Genomic DNA, 12,462 nt, shown 5'->3' on the forward strand with positions numbered 1-12,462 from the left:
ACTGAGCACAGGATTCAAGGTGTGGCCTCACCAGCGCCGAGTGCAGGGGCAGAATCGCTTCCCTGGTCCTGCTGACTATGTTGTGGATCATACTTTGGGTCAGAACCTCATCTCCTTATACAATGCAAAAGCACTTCCTTTTACAGTGAAACAACTCCATAAAGACTCGATATATTTCTGTCAGTGATGCCCAGCAAAACTAGGAATCCTTAGCTAAAGGCAAACCTAAGGAGCTCAGGAAAGCTCTACACACTCCTCTGAGCAGCATTTGTCAATGAATTTTGTGATACCAACATAACTTCAACAATATGTCATATGGCAAAAAGTTATATGCATTAGGAATAGCCTCAAAACACATAAATAAGGTCATGGATTAACCAAACCCCACTTAAGTGACAAAATTTACTTATACTCCGACAGGTCTCTGTCAGTGACACTCAGGGGAAGCTCCTGGAGAAGTGCTCAGGCACATTGTGAGCTTACAGCAGAGTCCCTGACTGCATGAAATTCTTGGCTCCTGGAAACACAACATAAGGCACTTTAGCCTAGACCTCTCAGTGGGAGAGGTACCAGATTAAGGCTGACATGTTTTACCTCCCATTTGCTGCTGATTAAGAGAATAAATGGGATCCTGGAGCACATCTTTTGGCTCAGTTTCAGTCAGAAGTAAACCAGTGTGTGTGCTCTGAAACCTGTTCCTGGTTGTGTCAAAACACAGCCAAGGGGAAAACTGAAACATGTGCTTCAAATGTACATACTACTCAACCAAACTAGGGCAGACAGGCCAAGGAGAGTCCTCCCACAGCGAACTCTGATCGCAAAATCTCATCCCTCAGAACTCAATTGATTTCAAGTACATCTCATGGAGAGTCCTAATATACAAAGCAAATGTTTCCAGGTACGCCTTCTGCAAACTAGAGCAGTTTTCCAGTCACAGCTGAAAAACAGGATGGTGACCTAAATTAATATCAGGTACAGCATCATCATGAACATATGAGGAGCAGCTGAGGTCACTTGGTGTGTTCAGCCTGGAGAAGAGGAGACTGAGGACAGAGCTCATGGCTGGATACAACTTCCTCAGGGAAGGAAGTGCAGGGACAGCACTGACCTCTTCTCTCTGGCCCCCAGGGACTGGACCCAGGGAATGGGCTGGAGTTGTGTCAGGGGAGGGTTAGGCTGGAGATTAGCAAATGGTTCTTCCCCCAGAGGTGTTTGGGCACTGAACAGCTCCCAGGGCAGTGGGCACAGCCCCAAGGCTGACAGAGCTCCAGAGGTGTTTGGCCAATGCTCTCAGGCACAGGGTGTGATGGTCAGGGATGTCTGTGCAGGGCCAGGGGTTGGACTGGATGATCCTCAAGGGTTCCTTCCCACTGATTAGTCTGTGATTCTGTGTATGACTTTTGTTCATTTAGGTGTAAGTTACAGATTTACTCAAGCCTTCAAAAAATCACAATCCTGATTTTCTATCGATTGATTCCAACAGTTTTCTTTATTTAAAACCAAGTATTAGTACATTTCTGACAGTTGCCCTCGAGAAGTTTTCAAGAGACTTACCTTTTCACCTTTGGGACCCTGAAAGCCCAAGCCCATGTAGCCCTGAAAATGTAAATGATCACACTTAGTCAATTTGTTTCAGCAGTGCACATATCCACACATATGAAGGCATTTGGTATATGTCAAAAGCTAAGAGAGAATATAAAAGACACACTATGTCTTTCAGTTGTATGTGTAGAACAATAAATAACCATGTCCCAACCTGGTTCTCTAAGCCTGTGTTCCAGCTACATATGAAAAACAAGAGGTTGAAATTCATCACATCATTTTATGGTCAATAAGCTCTTTTTTCCCAACACTTCAGTGAAAATGTTGGCATTTTAAAAGGAATTCAAATAGTCATAGAATGTTGTGATTACTACTGATTTGATCAAGTGAGATAACACTTTCTGGGAAAAAAAAAAAGGTGTTACAAGTCTCTCAGGCATAAGAATAGATCCTAAAGTGTAAATAAAACTCCACACCATTAGTGTCTGGAGACTTGGGAATGTGATATGCTAATGGATAGACTTAACGTCTGTAATAAAGAGTCTTACCTTCTCGCCTGGGAGTCCTGGTGGCCCTGGGGGACCCTAGGAGACAGTACATTTTAGCAGGTAGGTATGTGTAGCACACTAGGTGAAATAGTGTCCTACTCTGTAAAGCAGCAGAACTGCAAAGCTTTCCATCAAACTAAGATAAAAACTCATTTTGTGCTACTGTGAGCAATTAACAACTCAGAATGAATGTCTGAGCTATCCCATCACACTTTGCTTGGCACCTAATCAGCAGCTCCACCAGAGGCAATCAGGAAAAGCAAATGGCACTGACTGTGAAATATCTTTACTGCTGACTTTTTTTTTTCAGTTTTACATTCTAAATACTTATCCTCACCTTTATTTCATTAAGGCTGTTCTTTTTCACATCAGCAGGTGCAAAGACTGACTGACCTGCACCACCATTTCCCTGTACATCTCTTGCAGCTTCCTTCTGAAGGGCAAGAAATCTCACACAGCTCACTGTGATGGCCAGAAGCTGTGAACACAGCTCACTGTGATGGCCAGGGAAATGACTAATCATGCCAAAGTCACCAGCACAGGAAGACAAGATATGAGGTATCTGCTAGACCTGTCAAACCTCAAACAGCTGAAATGCCTTCAGCATTTGGCAAGTCCCACAGTAACAGACAGCTGATATCTTCACACAGGACTGCTAAGTGTGGCCACCCACAAGAACAAGCTCAGCAAACATTTGCTTTGTGCAAACCTGGCTGGTAGGTTGGCAGTTTATTTTCTGTAAGTTAAGAGGGGAAAAGAGGAATGACAATTACAGACTCTTCCCCACAAAAATACTCTCGAAGACTGCAAGAAGAGATGATGACTCTAGGAGCAGCTGCTATTGAAAACCTATTGTTACCTAGGAATTCCCACCATAGTAGAGTTCACAAGGCCAAACATGAAGCCTGGAACCACAGGCTGTATTTCCCAAATCCCAGCAAACAACTGCTAGACCTGTCTAGAACACTCCTGTCATAAAGCTCTATAAGTCAAGTGAAAATCCCCATGAGAGGAAACTTACTGGCTCTCCTGGAGGACCTTGTGGCCCCATTGGTCCCTGAAACCCTGAAGTTCCAGGTGGTCCCTATGAGGAATTCAAGAGGAAAAATTAAGAAGTGATAGATATTTGGTGATTTCATCACAGTGATATAACTTCATTTGAAGCTCACTGCTATTCCAACATCATTCAGACTTACAGGCAGTCCAGGCTGGCCAGGAAATCCTTTATCACCTTTGAGCACACCAGAAGGTATGAGACCAATCACTTCACCTGGGTCTCCCTATGGTAAGAAAAGGAAAAGAGCAACACTTGAACATCAATTCAAGTACCTTCAAAAACACTAACATTGAGGTGAAGGTTGGAGCTATACATGGTTTGGAATGAGGTGGAAAGCTGACTTATAGAAAATCACCTTATTTCTTTTAGTTCAGCTGAAACAGAGCAAGAGATATTCTAAGTTAAGGCCTTAATTGCCAAGTGTCCCTTAAAGTCACTTGAGGAGATTCCAGGCCCAAACCTTTGTACCCTTATTTCTATACTGTACATCAGAATCATTTTCCACCAAATTTATCACTGCTGCAGTGTCACACACGGCTGGAACATCTGACCTGGCTGCTGAGAGAGGTGGCAACCCCACAATCTCTTTCCCAGGCTGAGATCTTCATGCTTGCACCCGATTTTGGCATGAAAACCATTTATGCAGCCCCTTTTCTTCAAAACAGAACAGGAATCTGCTTGGCCTTAGGTCAGAAAACCATTCTGATCATTATCCACTTCCTTATGTCTCTTTTTGATAGTAAAAATCCCATTTTTTCCTGCATCTTTGTACACAGTTGCAACACTGTAAGTGATTTAATGTCAGAAGCTGTTACCTATGGAAAGGAAAGGAACACTCGAGTGCTCCAATATCTGTAGACTAAGTCAGTTCTTCCCACATGGCAGTGGGAGAAAAGAGCATTTCATGAGTAGGGGAGTTATCACAAATCTGAGGTTACATCTACACTTCTATTCAGCTTACAGTTCCAATAGCTGGAGTGCAATATATACATGATGGATATAACATAGAGAATTAATATTATATGCATGTAATAGATACGATTTACATATAATATCTATTACATGTCTATAATATATACGTAATATACATAATACACATATTGTATATAATGAATACAAAGCTCTCTTCAAAGAGCAAAAGTTCTTTGTTGCCATTCAGTGCTTCATTCTCCCGTTCCCAAAATGCACTCAGACACCTAGTGGTTAGTTTTCCTTCTTTATGAAAACTCTCTAGCATGTGTTGGATCCTTCTCATATTGTGGCTTTCTCCCAAACACCTTATCTTGCAAAACTACTTAGAGAAAACTAATGCCAATAGGAAACCAAAATGTTCTGATCATAAAACCTATCTCATAGAGTCATAGAATCAGCCAGGTTGGAAGAGACCTCCAAGATCATCGAGTCCAACCCTACTGTGGTTACTAGACCATGGCACTAAGTGCCACATCTAATCTCATCCTAAAAACCTCCAGGGACAGTGAATCCACCACCTCCCTGGGCAGCCCATTCCAATGCCAGATCACTCTCAGTAAAATATCTCTAATATCTAAATTTTTATGCACAATTAAGTGGCCACCACAGGGTTTGTATATAACTAATGATACGTACTATTTTTTCTGTCCTAGTCATGTTGTACTTACACTTTTAAGACCTGAATGGAATAGTATAAATGGTATAAAACACCTATACTATATGTATACCAATGGCACAAAACCTGTCTGTTCAGCTGTCGTTAACTGGAGGTCACCCCACTGTCTTTGTCTCATGGGGCTGCAGAGCAGAGCACAAAGTGGCACAAGGCAGCATGATTTTCAGTCTTAGAGGGTGTAGAGTTCACCCAAGTTCTTCTCATTAGAAGCAGAATCTGAACACAGAGTAAAATGTACCTTCATTCCAGGAGGTCCTGGGGGTCCCTGCGAAAAAAAAAAGGTATTTGATGTTATTGCTGATCAGTGCTGTATATTTTACATCTCATTGTCTGTATCATTTCCTACAGTCATGTTCACATTTTAAGAATCAGGGTTGATAAAAGGGAATCGAGCAGGAAAGAGTTTACTTACTATACTCCCAGTCAGTCCTGGTAAACCTGGGGGACCTACTGGGCCTCTTTCACCCTGAGGGGAACAGACAAATCAGTTTAGGGAACATGGTGGGATGTTCCTATTTCATCACAAAGATGCTGTTACCAGCACAAGGAAATGTCACCTTTGTGCCATTGCATCCTGGGATGCCAGGTGGACCAGGAGGACCATCTTGTCCAGGAATACCCTACAGGAAGAGAAAGCAAAGCAATTAGAGTCCAAGTCAGATGTCATGACTGAAACTTTGCTGTTCTTTGTAACAATACACATATTTGATACCTACAGGAAGGCCTGGGTTTCCTGGGAAGCCTGAGACTCCTGGGGGACCCTGCAACAGAGAAACACATACACTGAAAAGGCAAATCCACAAAGCAAGGCCAAGCTGCAGCCCAAGTTGCATCTCCAGTGACGACAGTCAGAAAACAACCAGCATTTAAACTTCCTTGACAAAACAGATCTAATCTTCAAACCCTCTCAAACATCTTACCTGAGCAATCAATAGCTGAAAGCAACTTTTTACATTCCTTTAACTTTTTAAGCAGTAGGAACTAGATCAGAGCCTTATGTACAGATGGAAGTGAATGCACAGGTGGTGTCTTCTCACAACCATCATTCCCAAAATGAAATTTACTGTAGGCATCTCTTCATAGAACCATCCAGGTTGGTAGAGATCATCGAGTCCAACCACTAACCTGTCACTGCTGGAACCCCTAAACTCTAAACTAGATCCTCCAGTGCCAGACCCAGACTCATCTTAAACACCTCTAGGGATGCTGACTCCATCACCTCCCTGGGCAATATTCCAGTGCCTGAGCACCCCAACAGGAAAAACATTTCTCCTAACATCCAATCTGACTCAGCTTATAACCATTCCCTCTAGTGAGTCCCTCCCTTCCTAGCAGAAGATGAGGTTAATGCACCATAAAGATGCTTCTCTGTCTTTCAGACTCCTTGTCAGCACATCAATTCATCTTTATTATCAAAAAACCTACCAGGAGAGAGAACTCTTTCTCCTTGAACAGTTTTTCAGGAGTTTAACTCGGCATATCATTTTCGTTCAGTCATCTCACTTATCCATCCAGTATTCCCAATACAATAAGCAGAAAATATGTATGGGATTCCTGAGCTTGGATAGTGTATTTGCATCTTCCAGAACTTTATAACTGCTAAACCACAGATTACTTGTGCTGCAGCACACAAACACATTCACCAGGAGATGCCAATTCTTGGGATACCCCAGGGTATATTACAGTCATCATGGGCTGAAATGAGGATTCCTTGATCTAGCAGAACAACTTCTCTGTAACAGCTCATAAACTGCAGGTGGTTCAGTAAATTCCCTGTGCTGCAGCAACTGCAGGCAAAGGGAGAACAAAACTGAGATGCCTTTGGACAATTTGGGAGGAAGAAGGTGTAGCTAGAAATCTATGCATCATAACTGGTCAAGTCATTTGAATCATGAGCATCTCCTTGTTATCATCATGATGTTATGGAACACAAAAATGCCCAGAATGTGCTTGGCACCTCACAGAACCCCAAAAGACACGGCCCTGGGTAATAAAACGTGCTAAAATACATGTTATATAAGGGCTCCATCAAACAGAAATGAAAACAGGAAGATCACAGACACATTCAGAGCCTCTGCCAGCAAAGTCAGGAGATCTTTGTCCCTGGCTCTAATGTGGCTCTGCACCTTGTGCCCATTTTTAACACATAAGTGCTCATGAGTGTGCCAACTTCTCTGCTGGAGAAGCGCTCTGAGGAGGTTTGATGGTAAACATAAAGGAGAATTTTGCAAGAGGAACTAAGGTTGCTTCATATTGACACTGGGAAAAAGCCTTTTGGCATATCAGAAAGATATCAAAGGCATATCACAACCAGAGCTGTAGGTACCAGGTAGAACTGCAGATGGCTAAAGGCACTGGCTGCTCAGTGCAGCAGCAACTCAAAGGCAAAAATGAGAAGCTTGAAATTATTCTGCAGCACAAGGGGATGTCACTGATTAGCTCAAAGAAGAGACTAAGCTCCTCTTGCACTTGAAGGCAGCCAGGGAGAGTTAAAGACATATAAACCCAAAGACATCAGAATTATAGCAAAGGAAGCTAGAACTCACTCTGGTTCCCTTTGTTCCTGGCAGTCCTGGTTCTCCAGTATCACCCTGAGAAGGAAAAGAGAGAGCTTTGTCTTTTACTGGGACAATGATTTAGGGAAATCTGAGTGTTTCAAAGACTAAAGCTGAGTCCTTACCTTAAGCCCTGGTGGCCCAATAGGACCTTCAGGCCCTTGCATTCCAGGAAACCCAATCACGCCCTGCAGTCCCGGCAAGCCTCGTTCGCCCTGGGGAAGAAGAAAACTCATTAGCAACTATACAACTGAAGCTGCTTCTCAAGCAACTCACATATCCTCTGTGTCTGTACTCAGGAAACCTGTTAGGTGGTAAGACATGTGGCAGCAAAGAGTTTATGTTGGTACTTGGAAGAAGGATCATTGTAAAACAAAGACGTTCCTGGTTCAGTAATAGATTAGCAGTGGCTGAATGTGGCACAACAGGAAAGTACTCTTGGAATGTCAGTGACACCTTTTTTTCTGTCTCCCTGGATAGCACTTCTCATAGCACTTTTATGCTCCTGGGTTCAAGAAGGTCATTTTCCATCTAATAAAACATACCTGTGTTCCTAGAGAGATCCTGCTAAGCCCCAGTAGGACCAAACCAGCAGCTAAACCCCTGAAAACTACAAATATCATGTCATATCCATTGCTCATAACAGCAGGTCTGGAGCTCAGGTTTGTCACTTCAGCTTGAGTTTCAGGGTGGTTCATTGGATAGTCTGAGACAAAGGACCTTCCTGAGGAGCTGAACACACAGACTGTATGTGGCATCCTCTAGATTCTTCTCTAATGCTGTATGGGACATCTGTGCACTTGGAGGCAGAAATCCACTCAGTTATTATCTATTCACTGTGTTTGGACTCCCAGTGGAACCTAGAGGAGCTGTTTGAATAAAGGCTGCAAAATCTACACACAGGGAGAAGGGAAAAAAAGTGTGCACGTCAATCCCTGGAAACAGCAAATCAACCGACTCAAAAGCCACATGCTCTATGGAGGAAGTAACCAGAGTTGACCTTTCAAGGTGTGATGTGAAACAAGGAGAGACACTTCATTTTGTCAAAAACTGAGGGAATATTGAGTGGATAAAATATAAGTGAGCGACTGCAAAAAGAAGTTCTACAAGTAAAACAGCTAAAACACATGGTACCTGGTTTAGAAACTCAAGACACAGCAATTCTAAAAGAAGAGCAGCAAGAAAACAAAACCAACAAGGTTAAAAACACACAGATGGAAGCTACACAAAGATTTCAGGGTTTGCAGCAGAACAGTGAGAGATGGAGATGAACATGAAACTTTTCTCCTGTATGCTCAGGACAAGGATTCCCAGCAATAAGCTGCTACTCAGAGAGGTCAGCTGAGGACTGAGCAACATCTGAGTCTTGGAGAGTTCATTTGTCAAGGAAGTCTAAAAGGCATCTTGCAAAGGAAAAGCTGTGCCAAGAAGGCAGAGGACAATGAGTGATAACTAACAGACATGGTTCTGGTTCCAGTGCCGGAAGGTGAGAGGAACTGGAAGATTTGTGGAGTTACTGGGTTGGTGTTGGGGTTTATTTCATTGTCTGGAATTTTGTTGAAAGGAAGAGACAAGGGAGAGGAGATATTATTGATGGGTGAGAAGAGCAGGGCCAAGGAGGAAGGAGAAAACTAGAACTGAGATGGTAAGAGCATGAGAAAGTGAAATCAAAATAGCACTAATTTATTAAAAGTTCCTGCCAGAAAAAAATTCTCCTGCTGCTTCTCCTCTCTCTCCTTCCACAAAAATGAATTCTTCAATAGGACAGTTCTTTCTGAGGCAAACAATCAGTTTTCCCTAAGTGCTGAAGTGCCATGATATCCTCTACTTACTCCCCAGTACCTTTTGTCATGGTTAAGGGCAAAGCTTGCTGGTAATCCCAAACTGAAGCAGTGTGTCAGAGCAGAGAACACAGCACAGCAAAGCAAACATCCCAACAGCTGAGGAAATATGTTTGTAGGTCAGCTGAAAGAGGTACAAAGTCCAAGTTCTGAAGTAACTAAAATTGATTTGGAAAACATTTCAAGGAAGAATGGGTCATGATCCAGGTTTCTTGAAGTGATTAACAGTCTGAAAGATACCTGTAATGCCAAACAAATTACTGGGGTTCATAAGCCCATCCTTCGGCTAATTGGCACTGCTGGCACCAGGGTGTTCCTGCAAGCTCAGCTGTTCTGTCACTGCAGACCAGGATGTCACACTGCACCCTAGGCACTGCTCTCCTGACCTCTGGGAGGAGAGCTAAGGAGGGAGAAGACACCCAAGAACATACAACAGGCTCTTCCACTGCTGAAGGAATGTACAAAATGTGCAAATAGGAAGAAAACAAGATGATTTTGACACCCACAGAGAAATATGAGTCATGTGTAGCAGATATGAATCATATCAGTGACATGTAACATGATTGATGCTTTCTGCATTCCAAAGTTCTGTCCATCTGAGGATTTCGTCACTTTGAACCACTGCACCCTGCAGCACAGGGAAATAGTCTTTCTTAAGGAAAAATAAAGCTGAGCTTTACAGATTGGATTTGCACTTGGCCTAGGGCTCCCTTGAGACTGTTCTGGCACAGTGAAGGTGCTGTAACACGCCTGTAAATCACTCACTAAGGTAGCAACGCCTCCAACTTGCCAAGGAGGTTAACTAGAGGCCTAAAACAAATAAAAACTTGGGCTTCCAAGGCAACTACAGACAAACCTCTCAAGGCTGTCTTCCACCTCCCAGGCTGCCCTCTCCGAGGGGTAAAACAGAGCTGGAGGAGCAGAGTCCATACCATACCACGTCACTTCGATACATCCAGGTTTCCCTAGAAACATTTGCTTTTAGTGGCTTGAACTGTTAGGCCAACCAGAAAAGCCACTGGCTATTTGCACAGAACTTCTGGCCATCCAGTCAAACTACCAGTGTTCCACAGCCCAGGAAGTATAACTCCTGAGTATCTGGGGCTGTGCCATCCCAAATACTGCAGACTCATGGTTTCTCCTGCTGGAACTGAGCTCATCCTTTTGCCTGTGGTTTGTGAGAGGGAAGTAAGGAAACACAAAAGCAATTGTGTGTGAGTTGCCTGATCCCTCTCTGCACACAACCTACCACCTTGGCTGCTGATTCTAGCAGGGGAGTGCACACAGCACACACCCCTCCCTCTGCTCTGTCTTCTCATTTGATCTTACTTCAAAGAAAGTTCAAGGTGAATAGTCCAAAGTATTGGGTAAGGAGCCCAGATTTCTGCAGTTTCAGGCTACGCAGTCAAGAGGACTTAACTCCTCCATGGAAACTCAGAGAAGTTAGGGCAACCTACTCCTCCAAGACCCAGTAACAGACCTAGGGGTGTCTCCTGGGTTCCAGCCCCTACTTGGAACTTCCAGCTCAGATGGAGCTGTCACTTATGATGCTGTATATATCCTGAAGATGCCTTGCATTGCAAGGAAATACTTGAGCAGCATCCTTTCCCTGCTTGCCTGCCTGATTCCTTCCCTCACTCAGTGTCCCAGCCAAACAGCCCAACAGCTAATGTTTGTGCTACATTTGTGCTGCAACTCATTAAGCACCCACACTGCACAAACTGGCAAGCACCAGGTTACTGCTGCTACCCCACTTGTTTCTCGCTCAGCGCTGAGGTTTCTAGCTGTGATGCATGAAGAGGATGAGACTGACTTCAAGGGCTATGTATTGTTCAAGTTCCAACCTTCACAGCTGCAAAATCTTGGCAAGGGATATTGAAAGAGCTTCTGCTTCTTACAACAATTCATGAGGCTCAAAAATTAAAACAGATGTAACCAAATCATCTGTACCTCTGCTGATTCAATGCAAACTGTCAGAAAGCACAAAGGAGAATTCATTACTCAGCTCATAAAAATTAATATTCAGCTGCTGAAAATGTGGAGGTGCTATAGAAAAAGTAGCTCGGTCACTGTGGTACTCATTTCCTGAGCAAGTTGCCTGTGCTAGCCCAGCTTTTGGGAAATGCCTTTGGATTAGGTAGTTCAGATTAAAAGCAATTCAATGGCCTTTAAACAGATGTGGAACTGTTAGGAGCTTAGCTGCATGGGTGATACTTTTTGCTGGCACCTACCCTTTCAAATTAGCCATGAAATGCTGTTTGACACAGAGAACAACTGCAGAGAGCAAAGCAAGAGAGTCACATGAAGCAAGTAGCTTCAGAAGATTCAGCTGTAATACATCAAGTGCTGAGGGGGAGGAAATAATCACCACCCCATTATAAATTATTTCCCCTATTCCTTTGCCTAGGGACTGCTGGACTGGGAGGTTTTAGACTTGAGAGACTAGTAACGTGGATATAAATCAACTGGTCCAGAAGTTAGGGCTCACAGGGTGTCTGGGTCTGCACAAATATGATGTTCTCAGGCTCTCCAGAGACTCAGGCACATGATGAATAACAATGTGCAGGTCTTCCCAAGGCCATTTCAGTATTTACCTCTGCCAGTGACTGCCCTGCAGCTCAGACAGCAGGACAGACGTGTCTGCCCTTCAGCTGCAAAGCCATAAGTCTCAGACTTAAGGAAAGATATCACAAGGCAGCTGAGCTGATCTACCCAGCAAAGGTGGCTCTTCTACTCCTCCTTTTAAAGGGATGGTGCCACCTCACCCTTGTTGACACCAGCTGGTATGATTCCTTCGCCCTCCACTGCACCAGTTCAGCTCACTAGAATTGTCTCCCTTCTTTTTAGCGTGTGAGCTTGCTCTGGCCTCTGTGGGCCGAGGAGCTCATCAGGTGGCCAAGGCAGCTGCCAAAACCCACGTGAGAAGGACATAGCAATGCAGGACACAGGATGGAAAGGCAGCAAGAGCAGTTTCTCACACCAGCGCAGTGGGGTTTGCTGGAGTTCATCCACCACAGCTCCTCAGCTGTGTTCTCACTGCAAGGGAAACTGAGCTGGAAGCCAACAAACCCTTGGCCTTGCTGGAGAGTTGTCTTCAGACCAGTGTCGCTGCTGACTCAAATGTGTTACAAGCTCAGAATTCCTCTCCCAAACGAAGATTCTTCCTGTCCGCAAAAGTTAAAGTTCATTGAACTGAAATTCCATCAAGGGTATGTCTGGTGAAGAAATGCAATTGCTCCAAGACAAAATTGAGGCTGCAGTTTCCAAAAAG

The 12,462-nt window shown here is 43.8% G+C and overlaps 1 protein-coding gene across 1 annotated transcript in view; it reads right to left on the reverse strand.

Moving 5' to 3' along the window:
• The window catches only part of COL4A1 (collagen, type IV, alpha 1), a 48,182-nt gene extending 40,134 nt beyond the window's left edge, over positions 1-8,048 (reverse strand). Inside the window, exons 1-11 of the mRNA XM_009084153.1 lie at positions 7,896-8,048; positions 7,476-7,565; positions 7,342-7,386; positions 5,512-5,556; positions 5,353-5,415; positions 5,208-5,261; positions 5,034-5,060; positions 3,287-3,370; positions 3,112-3,174; positions 2,091-2,126; positions 1,555-1,596 (exon numbers count right to left, since the gene is read on the reverse strand). Coding sequence (XP_009082401.1) covers positions 1,555-1,596; positions 2,091-2,126; positions 3,112-3,174; positions 3,287-3,370; positions 5,034-5,060; positions 5,208-5,261; positions 5,353-5,415; positions 5,512-5,556; positions 7,342-7,386; positions 7,476-7,565; positions 7,896-8,048 — 702 coding nt within the window. The remainder of the gene's footprint in view (positions 1-1,554; positions 1,597-2,090; positions 2,127-3,111; positions 3,175-3,286; positions 3,371-5,033; positions 5,061-5,207; positions 5,262-5,352; positions 5,416-5,511; positions 5,557-7,341; positions 7,387-7,475; positions 7,566-7,895) is intronic.
• Between the last annotated feature and the right edge of the window lie 4,414 nt (positions 8,049-12,462).

This window comes from Acanthisitta chloris, unplaced genomic scaffold, assembly GCF_000695815.1.
Source record: "Acanthisitta chloris isolate BGI_N310 unplaced genomic scaffold, ASM69581v1 scaffold34351, whole genome shotgun sequence".
NCBI classification, from domain to species: domain Eukaryota; kingdom Metazoa; phylum Chordata; class Aves; order Passeriformes; family Acanthisittidae; genus Acanthisitta; species Acanthisitta chloris.